General features: G+C 33.1%; 1 protein-coding gene across 4 annotated transcripts in view; it reads left to right on the plus strand.

The window, feature by feature from the left end:
• LOC145276931 (cytochrome P450 2H1-like) overlaps positions 1 to 16,976 on the plus strand; it is a 70,097-nt gene extending 53,121 nt beyond the window's left edge. For 3 of the 4 annotated variants that reach the window (XR_013868056.1, XR_013868057.1, XR_013868058.1), the window contains 3 exons: positions 3,528 to 3,627; positions 12,806 to 13,220; positions 16,423 to 16,976. Coding sequence is in view for 1 of the 4 variants with exons in the window: in XM_080128407.1 (XP_079984533.1) it covers positions 3,528 to 3,627; positions 12,806 to 13,055 (350 nt within the window). In the remaining 3 variants the exon portion in view is untranslated. The remainder of the gene's footprint in view (positions 1 to 3,527; positions 3,628 to 12,805; positions 13,221 to 16,422) is intronic. The other variant, XM_080128407.1, reaches the window with a different exon arrangement.
• Positions 16,977 to 24,163: the final 7,187 nt, after the last annotated feature.

The following is a 24,163-nucleotide window of genomic DNA, read 5'->3' on the forward strand; positions in this document are numbered from 1 at the left end:
GGGAAGTCGTTTTTTTTTTTTGTTTTTTTTTTTACACAGGCATCACCATCAAGGCCAAGAGGTCACTCGAGGATAAGGGTTAAAGAGTGTACAGTAGAAATTGGACAATATAGTAATCAGTTCGGTAAATTTGTTAACTTATATGGAACGGCTCATCAAGAACTTGTTTACGTTAGACTTGAAGACAACCATATTGTAGTCAGCCGGAAAGCAGGAAAACGGAAGACAATTCCACAGGCGTGCAGTTCTAAGAAAGAAGCTTTGTTCATGGAATCTACGTTTAGGTTTTGGCACAGATAAAGAGTGGGGGGAATTATTGATAGTGTTTTCAGCTAAACGAGTGTTTCTTGTGAAAGTTTGGCGAGGGGGGACCATAGACTGAAGCTTAGTCGAACACTTTCCATGAAAATAACGATACATCAGAGACAAACTCGCAACATCTATTCTGTGAGATAGAGGTTGCAGGGAAGAGAAAAGGACATCTCCTACGAGGCTACGAAGTCTATTTTGAACTCTATCAAAGTAGGACAAGTCCTTTCTAGCAGCTCCTTCCCATATGTGGCAACAGTATTCCATCCTTGGACGTACCTGGCTCTTATATAGATAGAGAATTGCATCAGCAGTGAGATATCTACTGGATCGATAGAAAGATCCCACCATTTTTCCAGCGCCCTTGGCAACAGATTTGATGTATGTGTTCGATTTAAGATCAGGAGTAACGGTCAAGCCCAGAAGCTTGTCAAAACTTGAGGCCTCCTCAAGGCGAGAGCCATTCATTTCAATTGATGCCAGATGTGGATCAGAGTGTTGATGATGTAAAGAGAGAAGCTTGGTTTTAGATGCATTAAAAGTAACCAACAACTCCTTTCCCCATTGTACTACGTGCTCAAGATCAGAGGAGAGAGAATCGGAGAGAACTTGGTCGTTTACTGTCTTAGATGTGCTACCATAAATGGTAGTGTCATCAGCATAAATGTCTACAAATGATGTAAGGATGTGATTTGGAAGATCATTAATGTAGATCAGGAAAAGAGTTGGGCCCAGGATGGACCCCTGAGGGACTCCAGCATTAATACTGTGAGCTTCTGATTTTTGCCCATCAACTACTACTCTTATGAACCTATCAGAGAGAAATGATTTAATAATTGAGAAGACATTCCAGCTATACCATAGCTAGAGATCTTATGACGTAAACCTTTATGCTATACCCTATCAAAGGCCTTTGATATGCCAAGAGCAATTGCCCTAGAAAGGTTGCCTCCGTTGAGAGATTTGCTAATCCTATGAGATATAACTGTAAGCACAGCTGCTGTAGATCTCTAAGCATGTCACTAGGAAGGTTGTTTCTGTTGAGGTGGTTGACTACTTCTTTATTTAATATGGATTCCAACAACTTACTCATGGCACACAGGAGACTTATTGGTCTGTACTGAGAGGGAGATGACTTTTCACCTGAATTCTTAAATACAGGGCATACTGATGATGTTTTTCAGGGTGTTGGAAAGCACTTAAGGCAACGCTTAAACAGTTTTGTAAGTATGGGGGCAAGTTCTGGTTGGAGCTTTTTCAGCACTATAACTGGAATGCCATCAGGGCCAGTTGCTTTACTGGAATCAAGGTTCTTGATTTACTTGGCGACCTCGCACACAGATATTTGTATGTTGCATAGCGTGTTGTCTGTTATAGGAGGAAATACAGGGAGTTGATGGTCATTGTCGCATAGGGTAGAATTAGCTGCAAAGTTCTTGGCAAACAGTCTGGCCTTGTCTGATGCTGACGAGATGACCTCAGGTCCATTGATGATAGTTGGGATAGAACGCACGCTTCTGTTCAAGATCCTGTTTGCTATTTGCCAGAACTGGTGGGAACCAAGCCGCTGCTCAGCTACTTTGGATTTAACAGACTGAGCATATAGCTCTCTTGCATGTTTCATTACTCTTTTACAGTGGTTGCTGGCAGTCCTGAAAGCAACTTTAGTCTCAGTACATCTATTATGTTGGTAGTTATGGAAAAAATGATTTCTGTGTGCGATGGCAGCAGCACATTCAGGGGAGAACCATGGCTGGTTGTTAGGTTAATATCATGCTGTTTGGACGTATGGTCATCAATGGCAACCTGGATTTTTCCCTTGTCTAAGAAAGATCTGAATATATTAAGTATTGGTCCAGTAATAAAATCTTAATAATTATAAACTTCTGGGAACCGTCCAGGCGTTATTGCTTGCTTGCTTGAATCTTGTAAACTTTGGTTTCGGTTTTGATTCTAGCTAATGGCACCCAAGTCATTTTTTTTTTTTTTTAAATCATGATTATATATTGGGTACAATATAATATGAAATAATCGATAAAGAATTGATTCTATAATAATTAGTGTTGAGATGATTAATCCCAATCAGGAATGGGAAAAATCAGAACTTTTTGAAATATCGGAATCAGAAAAAATTTATACCTATTTTCCAATGCCAAAAACGATTCTTTTACTTATCATTTTTTATTTGATTTTGTTTAAAACAAAATTTTCAACTGCTGATAGTAATGATAAAATAATAAATATTTATTGATTTTAAACTTCCAGTAAAACAAAAATCTATAGATCCCCCCCCCTCCACACAAGTATGTTTTTACGTTTGAGAAAATACATTCACATTTAAGATGTGTTTTTACAATAATCGGGACAAAATAACCATCTTATAGTTGCATATTTAGAGATTCATAAAGGATCGAAATCATGAATTTAGTACGGAATCAGTAACTGTATTGGAATCGTTCCATCACTAATAATGATAAACACAAAATGTGCATGAATTAAAATATCATATTTAAGCATATTTTACAACCGAGCGATGAGGAAGAACTTCATGTTAGACCTTATCAATTATTGAATATACATAAAGTAAATGCAGAGTTTGTTCCATTCGATTAGGATCAATGGCTTTTAACAAAACGTACATAATTAACTCTGTTTTCATCAGTCATATAAGATAGATATTGATTAGTATTCTAAGTACATAAAAATCGTATCTCTGATAGATTGTAATATTCAATTCTGATCAATGTTTTATTATCTTTTTATTATTCATGAATAAAGGAAGGCAAAGGAGTTTTTATTCTCTCACTCAGAATTCCTCCGACTGTCACCCCATGACACTGGGAACACATTTAATAACAAAAATATTTTTCAAGTTTCGTTGGCTGACCAATATTCGACTGTAAATAGAAGTAGAGAAAAAGAAAGTGTGAAAGAAATTAAAGAGGAGAGGGAAGGAAGTATACGGATGGAAGTTTTGACTATTTATTATAGTATTCTTAGTTATTATCGTCTGTAGTAGGGCGCTAACCTTCAGCCTCGAAAAATGTCACTTAGACTTGACTTGTGTGTGTGTGTGTGTGTGTGTGTGTGTGTGTGTGTGTGTGTGTGTGTGTGTGTGTGTGTGTGTGTGTGTGTGTGTGTGTGTGTGTGTGTGTGTGTTTTGGACTATTTGGACTACTATTCTCATCTTTGGTAATATTTTTTGTTTTTGTTTTCAGGTTATGATATCCCGAAAGATACCTGGATTTTGTGCAATGTCTGGAGTATCCATTATGATCCAAAATACTGGAAAAATCCGAAAAGGTTTGATCCAACAAGGTAATACAAAAAACAGTTTTCAAATGATTCGATCAATTTAGTAGTAGTCATGAGTGAAACATTGACAGATTCCAAGCTCCATGGCTGATGCTCTGACATTGTCATGTTTTTTGGGTTGGGCACCTCATATTCCTAAATGGTCACCCATCTGGTACTGACCAGGCTCAACGTTGTTTAACTTTGGTGATCTACTGTGATTACGTAGTATATTCAAATGATATAAATGTATTTTGAGAAAACAATATTTCGGTTTCAAATCTGATGAATTTATAAAATTATTAAGAGGTTAATGTAGTTTGCTTAAAGCATTGTTTAGTTCGTATATAAACGAAATGTAAGTTTATAGGAGGCAATACAATGCAAACTGTAGCAAATTAAGATGTGATGGCGGAATAAACTTTGTAACTTCACCTTTATTGATCCAATGTGCATGTATATACATATACACTGCTGATTAAGACCACTTAAAAATCTTTTTTAAAAAAAAACTTTTTTTAAGATTACCAATACTACAATCTACATGGTTATGGAAACAAAAAGCTACATTCCAAAGATTTATTTTTAAAATTTACTTTTTTATTAAATTAGGCTTTTTACACATGATGAAAATTATAAGATCAGAGACAAAAATTCTATTAAATTGTACAAAAAGTGTATGAAAAGTGTATGAAAACATTTAACAATCAAACTTAATAATGAGTTCTACCTCCACTGCTTTTGATGACTTCGAAAAAGATTTTGGGGGGCATGCTAGAAATAAGGGTTTCCATTAAGGTGCGGGGGATCTTGCTCCAGTTTCTGAAGATGGCTTCACAAAGTTCATTTTTTGTTGAATATTGTTTGCCATTTCGATAAACTTCTCTTGTCATCCATCCCCAAACATTTTCAATTGGGTTCAAGTCTGGTGAGCATGCAGGATGTCCCAAGAGATGGACTCCATTTTCTTGTAGAAAGCTTAAGGTCCGTCTTGCAGTGTGGATTGCAGCATTATCCTGTTGGAATAACCATCCATCCCCACCCAAACAATGACCCTCCATCATCAAAGATGCTTTTTATAGCATGCTAACATAACCAGCTGCTGTCTGACGACCCTACACAACCTGGAGCTCCATCGTCACTCTGTAAGAAAAGGCACCCTATACCATTATGGACCCTCCACTACTACGACATGTGGAAAAAATTTCAAGGGGCATGTTTTTGTCATGCCAATATCGCTGGAAGCCATCAGGACCATCTAAATTAAATTTATTTTCTCATCAGAAAACAGGACTTTCTTCCACTTCCCAACGTCCCAGGTTTGGTATTCACGACCAAATCTTAAGCAGTCACTTTGTGACGTGGAAGCAATCGAGGAATTTGTTTACCCTTTTTATTTACCATGCCTTTTTGTTGTAAGTGTCGCCTGATGTTTATTGGACTGCAATCAGCATCTGTAACCGCCATAATTTCACTAGAAGAAAGTCCTCTGCTATTAATAACAATCCGTCTGATTCTCCTACTCAATGCAGGAAAATTTTTTTTTTTTTTTTTGGGGGGGGGGGTCCTACCAAAGGATTTTGTTTTTCCATAAGTCTCAGTGTTCTTTAGAAAGTTGCAAATAACAGTTTTACTGCGATTTACCTTAGCTGCTATCGCTCACTATGACAAACCTTGCTTATGAAATCCTAGAATTCGAGAGCGTTCAACTTCGGTTAGTTTTCTTGCTTTACGCATGGTAACACCTTTACACAGTGATTGCTAATCTCTAACTGAACTAAAAACATTAGATTTACCATAAATTTAACAATTTATATCCTTGGTCTTATAATTTTAATCATGTGTAAAAAGCCTAATTTAATAAAAATGCAAATTTTTAAATAATATTTTTGGAATGTACATTTTTGTTTCCATAACCTTTTAGATTGTTCGGGACAAGATCAAAGTGTAGTATCTGTTCTTCCGATGCTGCACTTCAATTTCTTGTTCTCTGTCAGTGGAGGAGAAATCCTTCACGACTGAGACAATTTTCATTTTTGTTCCTTTTCTCCACGTTAAAAAACGATCCTGGTGTCTAACTCTGTCCAGTGGTGAGGCATTGTAAATAGGAACCTTTTAGATTGTAGTATTAGTAACCTTAAGTCGGAAGAGTTTAAGATCTATCCTTAAAAAAAAAGGTTTCTTTTTAAAGATTTTTAAGTGGTCTTAATTTTTTTATCAGCAGTGTATATATATGCGTGTGTGTGTGTGTGTGTGTGTGTGTGTGTGTGTGTGTGTGTACACGCAATGGTTAAGTTAGTTTTACTCATTTCAAACTGCTTTAAAGCTTCACCGCTCACTCATTTTGTGACTAAGTTTTAAAAAATTTTTGCAGTTCATAGGTCAACTTCTCAGCTATATTTTGAAAAAAAAATTTCAATTTTCCTTCAGGAAAACAAAAGTTATAATAAAATTACTGTGTTAAAAAATTCTCAGAATGTGCAAGGAACGTAGCAACGTTTTTTTTATTATTATTGGCTGCTGGTCACCATAGTAACCAAATCTGTTATGCTACCTTAAATTGGCTGGGTATAGCGGAGATGATTACGTAACAAGATATAAAAAAAACTGTCACTAATAATTCACCGCCATCCTGATCTGTCACTCAGCTCTACTGTCGTTAATAATTCACAGGTAACAAGTGAAAAAATATTATTTCAAAGCAAAGCCTGGAAAAATCATGGATTATATAGAAAAATGCAAGCATGAAAAGTAATATGGTTAAGATTAAACATGGAAAAGTACAAGGATTAGTTGTTAAAACTTGGGGAAAAAAGACAAGATATTCTAGTAAAAAATATAATAAATTTATAACTTAAAATATTGCAGTATTAATTAAGGATTAATTATATAATGTTAAATTGAATATTTTTTAAATTTAATTTTAATAACTAGTCCTTTACTTTTCTATGTTTAATCTTTATCATAATACTTTTTATGCTCACATATTTCTATGTAATATATATCTATCTATATATATATATATATATATATATATATATATATATATATATATATATGTATGTATGTATATATATATATATATATATATATATATATATATATATATATATATATATATTGTGGTGTCACTCACACACACACACGCGCGCGCTAATAAACAAACGTTCATTGATTTTAATTTCCCCGCGCATTTGCACAAAAATAAGTTCTTCTAGCAACGACATAATTTCAAATGCGCCCACGCGCTTTTCTTACAACAAAAGCAAAATAGACATATTTCTGGCAGATGTAGGCAAAGACAATACCACGTGACAATATCGACCAATGAGGAATTTTAGAAGATTGTTTTTTAACGCTTTCCCAAACCAAATATCAGCAGCAGCAATCTTGTGCTGGAATCCGATTCAAAAAGTATTAAAACACAACAAACATTCTTTCTCTCTCTTTTTTTGCTCTAACTTGACACGAGAACATGTCTCTTGTTTTCATCTCATCGTCGTTTTCAAATCTGTCGAAACCATAATTACGCACGCCACACAGGCATCAAAAAAAAACACACACACACACACGCACCCATTCCGTACATTTTCTATAAGAATTACTAACAACGGACTACTTTCCTCATGGGATTTTGAATAAGGAGAACTTCGACAGTTAAGACAAAAACCTTGAAATAAGGACATTATTTTCACAAAAGACTTTCACCTTCCAATCTTATTACTTTAACGAAGGACTTTCATCTAACATGGCCTTTTAATCTTAGTAATTCCACAAAGGATTTTCACCTAATTTGAATATTCTAACCTCAATAATTCCACAAGAACTTTTACCGATCGGACCTTGCTTGTTCATCTTGTTATTTTGTTGAAAAATAAATACGGCGCATTTTAAACGAGAAGGAGGTGTCACTGTGTTTTATTTCTTTTTTTTATTATTATTTTGTTTGAGGCAGGGGAATTTGATTTCTCTTAAATTTCTTTTCCTCTACAATATATATATATATATATATATATATATATATATATATATATATATATATATATATATATATATATATATATATATATATACAATAATAATTATTAAATACCAACAGACACTAGTGTTTCATCCTTTCAGGAATCATCAGTGCAGGATGTCACGATTGACACCAGTCCTAACCTGGCGACAGAAGCCATTCTTGGCTTCATTAGCAAGGACCCAATCCAATACCGATTCTGATACCTTAAAAAGTTCTGATTTTTCTGATTCCCGATTCTGATTCAAATTAATCGTCGCAACGCTTATATACATAAGTGGTACGATGAGTAATTGGAATCAGAATCGGTATTGGAATCGGAAAAATTTGTGCCTCTTTTCCAACGTCAAAAACGATTCCTTTAATTATCTTTTTTATTTGATTTTGTTTGAAAACATACAAAATCTTCCATGCTGTTAGTAATAATAAAATAATAAGTATTTATTGATTTTAAACTAATAATAAAACTAAAATCTATAGCCCTAACCCCCTACAAGTGTGCTTCCACGTTTGAGGAAATATATGCTCATTTAACATATGTTTTTTACAGTAATCAGGACAAAATAACAACTTTAAAGTTAAACATTTAGAGATTTATAAAGAATCGGAATCGGGAAATGTATTTGTAAAGTGTTGAGCCATTATGTTGAACAAAGATGGCGATAGTAAATCCAATTGACAAAGAATCAATGCAGTCACAGTCTCGAGTGTTGAGTAATTCTACAGAACAAAGATAGCGGCATCAGATTCAGTTGGCGAAGAATCAAAGCAGTCACGATCAGCAGTGGTTCAGTCGTGTCAAGACGGAGACTGATAGCGAACTAATCAGGAATTTAGTAAAAAAATATTGGAATCGTCCCATCACTAATACACATCACACATGCACACGCATACACGCGCACACACACCTGCACACACATACGCATACCCATACACGCACTAACACACTCATACACACACATGCACACACCCACACACACATGTACGCACACATACACTCACGCACGCATATACACGCGCTCGCTCACACACACACACACACACAGATATGCACACACACACAAGCACACACACACACATACACACACACACACGCACTCACACACATATTGGATCGATGTATAGTTTATTCCACCATCATATATTTATTTGCTTCAGCTTGTGTCTCTCCGTTACACTTCTGCATTTTATTGCATTATTTAATTATATCATTTATTATATAATTAATTATTTAATTATTAAATTTAATTTACTTCATAAAATAATTGTAACAATAAAATTTTAATTTGAAATTATGTTCATAGTTTAATGCAATAATAACATTGCTTTGCTATGAACAAATAAATAAATGCCCACCACTCAATAAGTCCCGGGCCTAAAATTTTACTTTATACATTAACGCATGCTCCTTCTAGAATGCTTCTCTAACAATTCAGTATCCCTATTTTTGTAGAATGATTTGTCTTTTGCCTCAAAATACATCTATATATATTTCTAAAATCATTCGAATTATATATATATATATATATATATATATATATATATATATATATATATATATATATATATATATATATATATATATAAAATAAAATAAAAATTACAATTAAATTTACCAAAATGATCCAAGATGGTAAAACTAAAGTATATTATAAATATTAAAGAATTAATATTTATAAAGTTATCTCAGCCAGATGTAAAAGCTCGATAAAACCAAATAGGAGATAGAGCTTATAATACGAGCAAACAGTTAATAAAACCTGTTAAAAAACACTTTAAAATGAGTTAAAACCATATTTAATCTGAATGGAAATTCAATTAACTTTCTTGAAGTTATATATTTGGATTTTACCGTCATTGGATTATTTATCTTCCACCAGACTATCCATTCACGTGTAATCACCTTTTTCTTCACCATATTCCCTCTGCTTCACTTTTTTTGTTATCAAGTAAGATCTTTGACTTACTTGTTGTTTCATCAAATACTTTTGCATGCAAAATCCGATCCCGCATTTTGCTAATTCCTACCCTCTGATGAGAAGGAAAGTATTTCTTCGAAACTCCACGGATTAAGGACTATTCACTTATCTAGTGTTTCCCTTTCAGATTAAATATTTTTTAACTCATTTCAAAGTGTTTTTTAACATGTTTTATTAATTGTTTGCTCGTATTATAAGCTCTATTTCCTATAGTGTTTCCTTTTCAGATTAAATATGTTTTTAACTCATTTCAAAGTGTTTTTTAACATGTTTTATTAACTGTTTGCTCGTATATATATATATATATATATATATATATATATATATATATATATAATATTTATTACGACACTATATATATATACATATTCCAAGGTCGTACCATTGGTTTCATTACGCCAAATCAATCATAAGAGGTTGGAAAGAGTCAGCATAAATTCATCAGGGTTGATTCAGCGCAATGAAACCACTGGTACCACCTTGAAATATGTATATATATAATGTTGTAATAAATATTGTATCTTCAGCTCTCACATCCACGATCGAGCACTTTATTGGATTTTTTCCATCGCCTCCTGACACGATATATATATATATATATATATATATATATATATATATATATATATATATATATATATATAATTCAAATGATTTTAGAAATTATATATATTATATATATATCTGTGTGTGTGTGTGTGTGTGTGTATTCCACATGAAAATAAAAACCATTGACTTAAACGAGGTTGTTGATAGTGCTTTTTAAAAAGAGCAAGATATTATTTTATTAAATTTAGGTTAACAAAATTATCATTGGTCGTGACAATAAATCTATTGTTTCAATCTAAAAAGATTACATCAGGCAACCAAAGCCTCCAGTCTTCATCGAGGCCAGTCTATTAATGGCCATTAAAAGACTGTTCTCGATGAGGACTGGATGCTTCTGTTCTCTGCTGAAATCTTTTTGGATTGAAACAGTAGATCTATTGTCACGGCCAATGGTAATTTTGGTTACCTAAGTTGAATAAAATTATATATATATAAGCAAAACTTGCTATCTTTTATAAGGTTTTTGCTCTAATCTGAGTTGTTTTCCTGTTTTCCTTAAACTGATTTACTGTAGGCACCCAGAGTTAACTCCCTTGTTTGTTCCTACTAAATATCGGGAAAGCAGAAGAAATTATGAAATTTCTTTTTTATTGTGTCGTTAACGTCTTCTTTTTTTTTTTGTATATATAAGTTTTTGCCTAAGCATCATTTTCGAAACTTAATCATCATCTTTATTTCTCAAGATTAGGTATAATCCAGATATACCCTCCCAGGAATTATCTCCTCCATTTTAGTGAAGTAGAGGGTTATTGGTGGTCTATTGAGGTGCCTCTACCAAGGAATACAGACAGGTCCATTCTCATCTTTTTTAACCTTCAGTGTATTCTCAAAGGAGAACCTCACCCCCCACCCGATCCATATCCACATGAAACGTATTTCATTTTTAACCTTGCTACAGTGGAATGCTTGAAAATAGTGAAATTTTTCAGTGGAATCAGGTCTTTATTTTTTTTCAGATAATTTTTAGTGTAATTTTCAGATCTTAGAATTTTTGTGGTGAGGATTGATAATTTGTATTAATTGAATTATTCAGACTGCTGTTCTCATATTATTATTATTATTATCATTATTGAAGTACAAGGAACTTTCACATAGGTCGTCAAAGATCTCTCCTTGAAAACAGCCTGTGGTGTTTCCTGGAAGCTGAGTGACAACAAGTCTCCCCAGGTTTCCAGTACTTTCCACCTCTTTCGATAACATCTGCAAACAAATTTGCATTATCGCAACAGCTACCTTCCATTGATTTCTCGTTGACAGCGGCTATTGGTCTTCACTGAAATTTGAGTGGCAATAAGCCTCCCCAAGCTCCCAGTTTTCTTCGCACATCTGGCGGAGGTCTTGTCAATTCCTCGTTATTTCCTTCCTCTTTGACTCTACTTGGTTATTTGGTCTCACTCTTTTTTTTAGGGGGGGGGGCAATGATATGGTAATGGAAGGATGGGGTGGGGGTTAGAGAACTTATAGACATGTGGCTTCAGTGTTCTTGGTTCCATGTATTGCTTCATATTTTGCCTTTGCATCAGTTTGTCTGGCCCGCGCTTGTTGCTCATGTGTGTTGGTCTCCACATTCAAGGGTTTTTTCTTAATATTTCAACTGTTTTTCATGATTGTTGTTCGTTGTATTTTTCCAGTCATTCCTTTGATTCCAATTTCTCCCATTCTTTTTTCAAAGTTTTTCGAGATTATTCCTAGTGCTCCTACTATTACAGGTATTATTTTAATTTTCTTCATCATCCATATCCCTTTCAGCTCTCTGGCTAGCTCTGTGTATTTGCTCCGTTTCTCCTTTTCTTTGATATTCACTCTGTGGCTAGCTGGAACAGCAAAGTCTACGATTTGACAGGATTTTTCTTTCTTGTTAATTATTACATCCGGTCTTCTTGCTTGGATGGGTTTATCAGTTTGTATGTCCATGTTCCATAGGGTTTTGTGGTTCTTGTTTTCAAGTACTTCTTCTTATTATTATTATTATTATTCCTATTATTATTATTATTATTATTATTATTATTATTATTATTATTATTATTTCTATTATTATTATTATTATTATTATTATTATTATTATTTCTATTATTATTATTATTATTATTTCTATTATTATTATTATTATTATTATTATTATTATTATTATTCCTACAACATTTTTGCTGGTGTAACCTTCAACTTTCTCTCGGGTGCATCTTGTCGAACTCGGGAATCTATACATAATTTCGAAATCATCCTATATTTAATCCACTTGGGTGAATTGTTCTCGTTCTGTCAGTCATGATTGGGTAGAGTTTTAAGTAATTTTTATTATATTCTTAGTATCACCTCTATTAAAGACTGCGTCTTCAGTCTCCAGAGATTGTCACTGAGAAGTGATGATCACTTAGCACTTTATCTGTTGTACCACAGGTCCGAGTCTAAAGTAGGTCGGAGGTCACATCAGCTGAAACGTTGTGTAACATTCAAGATGAGAGCAGTAGTCGGGATACTATAAATAATACGATTTTTATGTCTTTTTATTTTTTTAAATGATGCGATCGTCATTATTATTTTTATGTTTTTTGTTTTGTGTTTTTTAATGAAGAATACAATGTTTGTGCTTCAGGTTCTTAAAAGATGGTAAAACGGTATCAGTTCCTGATTATTTCCTTCCTTACGGACTGGGAATGCGAGAGTGTCCTGGTCAGTCGCTGGCCACGCTGGAAATCTTCCTCTACTTTTCTCATATTCTACATCACATGATAATCCGTTCCGCCGATGATACGCATTCGTTTTACATGGAAGGAGAACTTGACTCTCTTCTGCAGCATAAGCCAAAGCCGTTCCTGATCAAGGCAATCAGAAGAGAAGACTGACACAAGAAATAGTAAGACGGATTCTTCAATTTTAAAAAGCTTAAGAATTTTTATTAGACGTGAGAGTCGCCAACCTGATAGGTCCTGAACTGTCATCTAGGCTTCAGCCTCTGTCCCATCGACGAAATGTTGCATCCCTCTGCCTGTTCTACAAGTACTTTAATGGTGAGTGCTCTGACGAACTGCAAGCATTTGTGCCTCCTCGACGTGACTACCCCTGACAAACCCGACAAGCAACTAAGTCCCAACCCTTTACAGTAGAAATCCCTGGGTGTAAGAAAGCCTTTTACTCTAATAGTTTCTTCCCCAGAACAGCAAGTCTTTAGAACTCCCTTCCGGGATTCTGCTTTCCCAACTGTACTGATATGCAGAAGTTCAAGTGTAATGTGAACAAACATCTTGCTACTCATCTCCTTTCATAATGCCTCCGCAAATTATGTCCCTGATAGTAGCCCCCTACTTCAAAGTGGCACAGTTTGTTTGGGGTGAAAATTGAATAAAAATGAAAAGAAAATATGAAAAATTCATGTTTAGTTAATTAATCATTAATTAATCTTAATTAATCTTAATTAATCGTTAATTAATACTAAACCGCTTGTGAATCTTTGGGTCAGAATTTGTTATATTGCATGTGTGTGTGTGTATATATATATATATATATATATATATATATATATGTGTGTGTGTGTGTGTGTGTGTGTGTGTGTGTGTGTGTATATATATATATATATATATATATATATATATATATATATATTGTTCACAGAGAGTTTTAGATGAGATAAGTCATTGGTACCGTCGGTTTCAAACCCGAGAATTAGGACCGTTTTAGATACCCATATCAAGCTCTCTTCAGCCAATACTCTTATTTTCGAATTTTCCTTATAATAATTATAATTAAGCGTTAATTAATACTAAACCGCTTGTGAATATTTGGGTCAGAATTTGTTGCATTGGTTAAGTGTCAGTTTTAGCCATTTAGAACTGCTTTAAAGCTTCACCGCTCACTCATTTTCGACCAAATTTCAAACAATTATTACAATTTATAGATCATTTTCTCAGCTATATTGTTTAAAAAAAAATTCAATCTTCGTTCAGTAAAATAAAAGTTATGATGAATTTACTGGTGCTCGAAATAGTAAAAAAAACGTAAGGAGGTGAGGAACGTTTTTTATGACTGGTTTCCATAGCAACCACATCGCTTCAGCGGCTACTGTTGCTACCAATTCACCACTCTCATGAAAAGAGAAGTAACAAGGAAACAGAGAGAATGAAATAATGAAAGGGAGATAATTTCGGAGATTTTATTGAAAGCAGACGAATGATGTATATTGTTATTACATATGTGTATGTTATGTTTATGGGGGCAAAAAATAAGACTGCATTTACTAGAAGCCTGGAAAAATCATGGATTACAATAGAAAAATGCAAGCATGAAAAGTTATATGGTTAAGCTTAAACATGGAAAAGTAAAGGACTAGTTCTGAAAACTAGAAAAGAAAAGAACAAGATATTCTAGTAAAAAATATAATAAATTTATAATTTAAAATATTGCGGCATTAAGAATTTTTTTTAATTCAATTTATAGCATTATATAATCAACTCTTAATTCTGCAATATTTTAAGTTATAAATTCATTATATTTTTTACTAGAATATCTTGTCCTTTTCTTTTCCAGTTTTAAAAACTAGTCCTTTACTTTTCCATGTCTAAGCTTAACCATATTACTTTTCATGATCGCATTTTTCTTTTGTTATATATATATATATATATATATATGTGTGTGTGTGTGTGTGTGTGTGTGTGTGTGCTGAATGTGTGTGTGTGTGTGTGTGTGTGTGTGTGTGTGTGTGTGTGTGTGTGTGTGTGTGTGTGTGTGTGTGTGCTGAATGTGTGTGTGTGTGCGTGTGTGCGCACAAATAGGCTCCAATATGGTTTACGATTATACTAAACTGACCACACACAATGATATCACGGAGCAAAAATGTTACATTTTGAACAGTGGTGGTTTATTAAAATTGTGGGTCTGCGTACGCGCCTGCTCCCCAAAGAATGGAAAAAAAAATTTTTTTTTAACTTTTTACAAAGGTGTTTGACATAAATGCGCATAAGAATACTTTGATAAGTATGTTTCAGCTTGAACAGGGATGGTATAATAAAATTGTTATAAATATTTTGTCCGAGTTTACTTGGAGAACAAAACATCCTGGTATCGGCTTCACAAATCTCTGTACAGAGAAACCAAAGACACTCAACGATAGTATTTAGTAGATATTCAAAATCTTTTACTGCATATTGTCAATGGTGATGCATTATGGCAGAAGCCCTTTAATGTAAACGGTTCTGATATTTTTCTTTATATGCCCTGTATTTACATTAATGTATACTAGCAAATCTATATTATGATTCAAAGGAGGAGATAATGCCTAGGAGGATGGTCTCAAACAGGTACTACTCTACTCTCCACCTCTCAAAGAAAAACAAAGAGGTGATAATGCTTGGGAAGACTGTATTATGACTACAGATCAGATACTATACTATTCTCCACTCAACGAATGAACATTTATTACCCTTCTGCCCCCAAGGAGAATAGAATGCCTAGGAGGACGGTATCATCACAACTAAACAGATACTATGCTGCACAAACACACATAATTAAGTATTAGGGGCAGTATCTCTCTTGGCAACCCCTCAGCAGTGAGGATGAAGGTCGCGTTTTGGGTTTTAGTGTGTGCAGGCGTGACCGACAAGGCCGATCCTGGCATTGAGCTGCCTTTCACAGTGAGGGAAGGCAGCCCCATTTCCATTTGGAGGGTGTGCTTGAGAACGTTTTCCTCTCTCCTTCCTCCTCTTTGTCTTCTCCTCAAGGTTCGCATGTGGGTTAACCTCGAAGGCGGCTGTGCCTTTGGCGATGGGCTGCCTTCAGGTTTGCCTGTCTTTGGCCTTGGTTTCAAAGGTGTATCTATTGATGCCACACTTCATCAGGTTTGCTTTCAAAAGATCCTTATATCGTTTTTTTTTCTGGCCTCCTCGGGTGTGCTTTCTTTCTTTTAGTTGCCCATAGAAGAATTGTTTCGGCTGCCAGAAATCTGACATCTTGATAATATAGCTCAATCACCTCAGCTGGTGATGATGGCTTTGATGCTGGTGGTGTTGGCCTCCTGAAGAACACTGAGGTTGGTGTGATAGTTCTCCCAGATGTTCAGAATGCTCTGCAATCTGAATCGAGCATTAAAAAAGATAGTAATAGTATTGTTTCGGCTTCAGACAGACAGACAGATACCAAATTCCCATTATTAATAGATAACATTTCTGATATAATTTTTTTTTATCTTTTCATATGTATATTATTTTTTTTTTTTTTCAGATTAGCAGATGTTTCTTGGATGAAAATATATGGAACATTCATGATTGGCTTCCTTCAAACGCACGTTTTACAGTTGTGTCACGGGATTTGGTTTGAAACAGCAGAACCGTTAAGCAGGAAAAGTTCAATTTCAATTTTGATCTCGAAAATCATTTAAAAAAAAAAAAAAAAAAAAAAAACTGTGTCGTTAATTCAGTGATATCGTCTGCTTAGTAAAGTGGACCAAAGAAAATAAAAGAAAATGGAGAAGGAGGAGGAGGAGGAGGAGGAGAGAGGAGAAGGAGCAGAACAAAAACTAACAAAAGGATGAAATCGAAAACAAAAACAGCAACAACATGATGATGATGATGATGATGATGATGATGATGATGATGATGATGATGCGCACTTTGATTTTGTTGATCTAGATTCTCCACAATATGTGATATTATCACAGGATCCAAACATATGATGTTGCCATAGAGCCATTTAAAGTATATGAATTTTAAAATATAGAATAAACAAACAGTTTTAAAAACGTTTTTAGATGCAAATAAAAAATAATTTTCTTTGTTTTTTTTTTTTTCTTTTTTGTTTTTTTTGTTTGTTTTTTTTCTTTTTCTTTTTTTTCTTGTTTTTTCTTTTTCTTTTTCTTGGAAGCAAATAAAAAATAATTGTCTTTGTTTTTTTTTCTTTTTTTAATTAATTTCGGATTTTAAATCCTTCGTCAGAGAAAGAGTTCTTATGTTTTGTTGGTCTTCTTTTTATTTTTTTATTTTTTTTCCTCGGAAGTTAAAAGTCCTTCCTTTTGTTGTGCCATCGAGCCCGTGCCGGCTGGCTAATGTACGTAGAACTCTCCAGTTCTCTTCATAAGATAAAAAGAACTCTTTCTCTGACGAAAAATTTTACATCCGAAACTAATTAAAAAAAAGAAAAGAAAATTCTTTTTTATTTGTATCTAAAAACGTATTCTTAAAACAGTTTGCCAGTTTATTCTATATTTTTCATTTCATTCCAAGATGCCTCTACAAGCCGGCACACTTTCAACATTATATAAATTGTGAATCAATTTGAAACGCGATGGTTCTTTCGATCAAAAGTTGAGCATCATGCAACATGGTTTTTATCGTGGCTCATTTGTTTTTTTAATTGATCTTTCATATTACAAATTTTACTTTTTAAATTGGTGGTTGTTGCTTAGCTTGTGCAGATAAGTCGAGGTTTCAATCTATATGACATCTGTAGCGGACCAGGATATAATACCCTAGCTCGCCACAAGAAAATAATGAAACGAATGGAATTGAAGGAAACAAAGACTCAATTGATGGATAAGATAAACGTCGTTTATTTGCTGTTGAAAGAATGAACGTTTTAGTTATAACATGTGTTCATGTCCGCGCGTGTGTAACCAATGTTCGTTGCGGGACTGGTGTTGTAGCAAGAATAGGAAATGTGTTTTCATCTCAAGTTCGGGTCACTATCGTTTGTTCGCGTGTGGAAAGAGAAATGAGTGTTGTAGTGAAAATGAGAATGATAGTTCAGCGTGTAGACAAAGAAGAGGATATGAGAGTTGACATCAGTTAGTAGTCAGCTACGCGAAGGTGTTCTCAGCGAACAGTATTAGATAGAGAGAGAAAGAGTGGGAATGTGTACATACAGTCTGTTAGCTCGTGCCCCATACATAGTAGTAAGTGGGCGTGACGCGCACGAGCGTGCGCCTCCCGAAAGGGAGGCGGCTGGTTATCCCAACCTCTCTGGTCGAGAGTTGGTCCTAAAAGGGTTAGAAACAGCTTGTCTCTTTGTTTTATACTCGTTTCCGGTGGTGTTTTGCGCATGTGTATATTTCCCCAGAAAGCGGAAGTGACATCGTCCATGTGTGCGTTCATGTGTGCGTGTGTGAGTACATATGTGTGCGTTAGCGTGTGTGTCTATACACGTGAATGTGAGTGTATGTACACGAACGTGAATATGTGTACATGTGTGACGTGGGCGCGTATGTTTGTGTGCACGTATGTATATGACATAGCTTGAAATGTGAATGTGTGTTTTTGTGTGAGACTTGAAAAAGGCTCGTACACATCTTAAGTTGAACAGGGTAGTGGCTTTGAAGATGTAAGTAAAAAAGGTAAGTAAACAAAAATGTGAGTAAAAAATATATATACACCAGCTCTACTATAGTATTGAACACTATAGAATGGATATATACCAAACTTATTAGCTAATAATATATGGTAATATCACAGCACTTATAAATATGAACTGTCATAACAATAAGCCAAGCCTAAAGTAAGCTTATATATATATATATATGTATAAGGAATGAAAAAATATACCAGTGGTGGTTGACGTTATGTTTAAAGAAAAAATAGAAAAAACCGAATGAAATTATTAAAATATTATTATTTCAATTATCCTGAAGATGTCCTCGGAAACAAGGACGAAACGTTGATTTTTTAATAATTTCATTCGGTTTTTTCTATTTTTTCTTTAAACATATATATATATATATATAACTACTTCATTTACTCACACAAATTTAATATACGAAAGTATAGATTTATGTGTAAACTTTAAGTATTTACTTCAAAAGTGCTCAATACGTAGGTAGAGCTAGTTAGTAATTTATAAAATATATATGGCGATTAAGCTACACTGAATATTCTGCGTTTCATCCATTGTAGGATTTGTGACGAATCCTGCAGTGGATGAAACGCAGAATATTCAGTGTAGCTTAATCGCCATATATATTTTATAAATTACTATATATATATATATATATATATATATATATATATATATATATATATATATATATATACTGTATTAACAAAACCAAGACTTCAAAAAAGGAATTGATAGCAACAAAAAGTGTATTTCATTGTAAGTTACAATTGTTTCAATACCGGTTGGACAATTTCAAATTTTTACTGAATTATACGAACCCAGTAAAATTCAGTATATTACAAACAAGTGTATATATATATATATATATATATATATATATATATATATATATATATATATATATATATATATACGGTGCTAATGCACTTACTGATCCGTGCTATTTTTTAAATCGTATTTCCAAGTTTAATTAAAGTTTTATGATGTTTTTTTTTATTCAATTGTAAGGTTAAAGTACAGAATAGATACAAAACACCCTCCCCTCCCCATGTTAAGAATGGCTTTTTATATATATATATACTGTATTAACAAAACCAAGACTTCAAAAAAGGAATTGATAGCAACAAAAAGTGTATTTCATTGTAAGTTACAATTGTTTCAATACCGGTTGGACAATTTCAAATTTTTACTGAATTATACGAACCCAGTAAAATTCAGTATATTACAAACAAGTGTATATATATATATATATATATATATATATATATATATATATATATATATATATACGGTGCTAATGCACTTACTGATCCGTGCTATTTTTTAAATCGTATTTCCAAGTTTAATTAAAGTTTTATGATGTTTTTTTTTATTCAATTGTAAGGTTAAAGTACAGAATAGATACAAAACACCCTCCCCTCCCCATGTTAAGAATGGCTTTTTAAATAATAACGTTATTATTTCAACAGGGATCAATAAGTGCATGAGTACCATATATATATATATATATATACACAACTGTACAGAAGGTCAGAAAGACATTGGTACCGTCGGTTTCAAGCCTAACATAAGGCGGGGCCAGTTAATAGTAAATAATGTTAGGCTCTCCTCATCCATATTGTTTTCTGTTTATCTTTCTAAGGAAAAACGAGGACCACACGCATTATCTATAATTATGTTCATTTTTATTTAATTATAGTTTTTCTGTCCCTATTTTTATATATTTTATTTTAATACCAATTTTTTATTTAATATATTTTTTAGTAAATACATGTTTAAATTTATTTTGCCCTATTCTGTTCTTAGTTGACATGGCTTCCGGTCCTGGTTTTTTCCCCAGAAACAGAAAACAATCTGGCTGACGAGAGCCTAACATTATTTACCATTAACTGGTCCCCCTTATGTTAGGCTTGAAACCGACGGTATCAATGTTTTTCTGATCTTCTGTACAGTTTTAAATAAATAAATATTAAGCTCTTATATTGAAATGTTTTCTTTGTAATCGAGCACTTTGTTGGAATTCTTTCCCATAAAACAGTCAACAAATATATATATATATATATATATATATATATATATATATATTATTATTATTATTATTATTATTAGTTTTACATAAGTATTTATATGTCGATACATATTCATGAGTATGTTTTGGTCAGCCAATGACAAGTAACTAGGGATCTATTCATAAACGTGTGTGTGTTTTATCAGTGATAATATAAGATGTTTGTATGTTATGGACCAAAATGTAAAATATCTTCAACATGATAATCACTGACTCATCTTCTGAACGTAAGAAGTTGGCAAGGAAACTGATAATGCTTTCTTACTATAATTTGTCAGTTTTAGGCAGATATTTAAGACCATGGTAATAGTCATATTTATGAACATAGTAACAATCATAGTTATAAACATAGTACCATCATATTATGAACATCGTAATTATTATATTATGAACATAGTAGAAATCATATTTATGAATATAATTGCTATCATATGTATGAATATAATAACTAATATTTATGAATATAATTATTATAATATTCATGAATATAATAACTATTATATTTATGAATATAATTACTGTCATATTTGTGAATGTAATAAATATAATATTTATGAATATAACAACTATAATATTTATGGATATTATAACTATCATATCTATGAATATTATAATTATCATATTTATGAATATTATAACTATAATATTTATGAATGTAATAACTATAATATTTATGAATATAATAGCTGAATTTATGAATATTATAACTATCATATTTATGAATGTAATAACTATAATATTTATGAATATAATAACTATCATATTTATAAATATAATAACTATCATATTTATGAATATAATAACTATCATATTTATGAATGTAATAACTATAATATTTATGAATATAATAACTATCATATTTATGAATAACAACTATTATATTTATGAATGTAATAACAAGGCACAAATCAATCATCGAACTTGTATCATTTCGTATTTGGACTGCATTGTTTATAGAAGTTTTTCTCAGTATCTAGCAAGTTTTCTATTATGTATATCTGTTAAATCACTATTATGTTTTGTTTTCTTTAATTTTTAACTGTTTGCCAGCGTTTTGAACATTGACTATCATTTTCAGTAAAAAAAAAAAGTTTTCTTCCGGCTGTCTGTATATTTATATATTCTTTTATATTTTATATTTTCACACCATAGGTTGTCCTCTTAGTACCTAAGTGTGACTTCTATCCAGTGTCAGTTCAGTATTTTTAAGCCTAACCCATCCACCTTAACTATAAGGTGCAAAACTCAACTTGAATGAAGAATCATCTCTTCACTTCTTGACAATCTATTTCTCACAGACGACACGAAGTTGCTAGTCTCTCTACTTATTTTCTATTGTAGCTCCAATCTCCTTCAATCCCCCTCTCCTGTAAAACGTTCACAGCAAGAACTCATCAACTACCACCAATACAAAGAACTGTTCTTTCTTCCTCTGTGTACACAAAACTAAATGGAACTTCCATGAATAAAATTTCTGTCCAAGAACTTCCCGTCTGTGGAACATAATACCATAGGACTGCTTCCAAAACGACAACATAGTCGTCTAAAAGTTTAATGCCAACAAATACTTGTCAAGCTGTCCTCTGAAGTAATCAAATTCATTCTTTTCCCCGCATCGTTCCTGATCCTTTCATCATCCAATTGACAATCTCATCAACTCTTATCCTCGAGTGGTTTTTGGCTTTTATAAATGATGGTTAATTATTAATTATTTTATTAATTTAAAAAAAATACATAAATTGCAAACTGTCTTTTTTTTTATGTGAATCCATAAAAAAGATATCAGAATTTCTACACACCATTGATCTAAAGCAGGGTTTCCCAAAAGGGTCCATACCGCCCACCGAGGAGACGTTATGAGACTTCAGGTAGGCGGTGACCAAATCTATCTTATATCTGATATCCCTTACTAGGTTTTCTCGACCCATTCTCGTTGGGATTCACAATTCGTGTGAAAATGGATTGCATCACAATTATTGTTAATTGTAAAAATTAATTCAAAAATCACAAACCGTAATGTTGAGAAAGCTATATAAATATTCGATTATTCATTTTCACTTTAACTATGTGCTTTCTCTACTACTATTAACATTATTATGTAAGGAGGCAGGAGGGGGGGGTAGTAGGCATCCGTGTGATGAGGGGGAGGGGTCGAAAAAGGTTGTGAAACTCTGAACTGAAGGAGACACATAAACTTGTAATGTTCATCAAGAAATTGAATAGAGAGACAGTGGTGTTCAGGGGTTTGGTGATGTCCTGCTGATGCCCGAGATCAACCCCTCAATTATATGCCCCAAAGACTCAAGTGCAAATCCTAGTGCTGAAAAGTATTATGAGAAAGGAAGCTAGTTCGAATATGATTGAATGCTGCTCTCCAATTTGGTTGCCCGGGACCACCGTCCCCTTCGCCTCCCCCCCCCACTCTGCACACCCATGCACATCAAAGAATTTCTGCTATTTTTAATACAGCATATGTTGGAAGTCATTCACAAAACGTATGACCTTAGTATGAGACAAAAAAAGATGCCAAATAAAAATAATAATCATAAAATATATTCTGTGAGTCTGTGTGTGTGTGTCCAGTTAAAAGTCAAAAACTACGCAAGACACACAAAGCTAATATATTCTTTTGCAGCATTGCCCCAGACAAAACATATCCCTCACCTTTATTTATTTAATATTTGGTATTCATTCTTTTGACTGTTAATAGAATTAATCAGGAGTGGACATTTAGAGCGATTTTTTAATGTTATTATACGGTCGGTGCAAAAATAATGCCGTTTGTTTTGCCATGAAGTGGAACGTCAAAAAACGACATTATTGTTGCACCATGTAGTAAGTCGTCAACAATTTTCTCCAGTTGTCAGAGAAAGCGACAGAAGGATAATAAAAGAGGATGGGGAGAAAGAGGATGGGGAGAATAGGTGGTGATATCAAAAGAAAGATAACGATAGACAGAAGGTATAGATTGTGATAGTTTAGTCGCTTTATCACTATAGACCATTCTTGTATAAAGTTTATGCCTTTATAAATTTTTTATTTCACTTAAATATCGTTGTGGTTGACGGTTGCCCTGTGGTTTGTTCCTTGCTAGTTCTAAGCAACAGTCTTCTGGAGGTTAATGGTTCAATCCTTGCCACAGGCGATAACAACTAAAAATTACATAATAATTAACACTTCTACCTGGTCATGGCTGACGAAACAAGAACAATCTATTACTATGGATTAACTGAAGGGTTTAATTTTAAAAGTCTGTATAGGTTCGACATAAAGACTCCCAATTTCAAAGAGATGCACCTGAAGAAATTCGTCCGAAACATTGTGAAAAATGACAACCAAGATAACAATAATAGTAATCCAAATAATTCAAATAATATTAAAAAAATGCTTAAAAAAGAAAGAAATATCTTATGCCTTGAAATCAAATCGATTAAATGGGCAACCATTTTTTTTTTCTGCATATGAAAACAGAAAGAAAAAAAAGATAATCTGAGTTCAAGTTTAAAAATGGTTCCAATAATGCTTTTATAATATGATGAAGCCCAATTTTTTATTCTTTATTTCAGCAAT

This window comes from Euprymna scolopes, chromosome 5 (assembly GCF_053919585.1).
Source record: "Euprymna scolopes isolate OS-2025 chromosome 5, ASM5391958v1, whole genome shotgun sequence".
Taxonomy (NCBI): Eukaryota; Metazoa; Mollusca; class Cephalopoda; order Sepiida; family Sepiolidae; genus Euprymna; species Euprymna scolopes.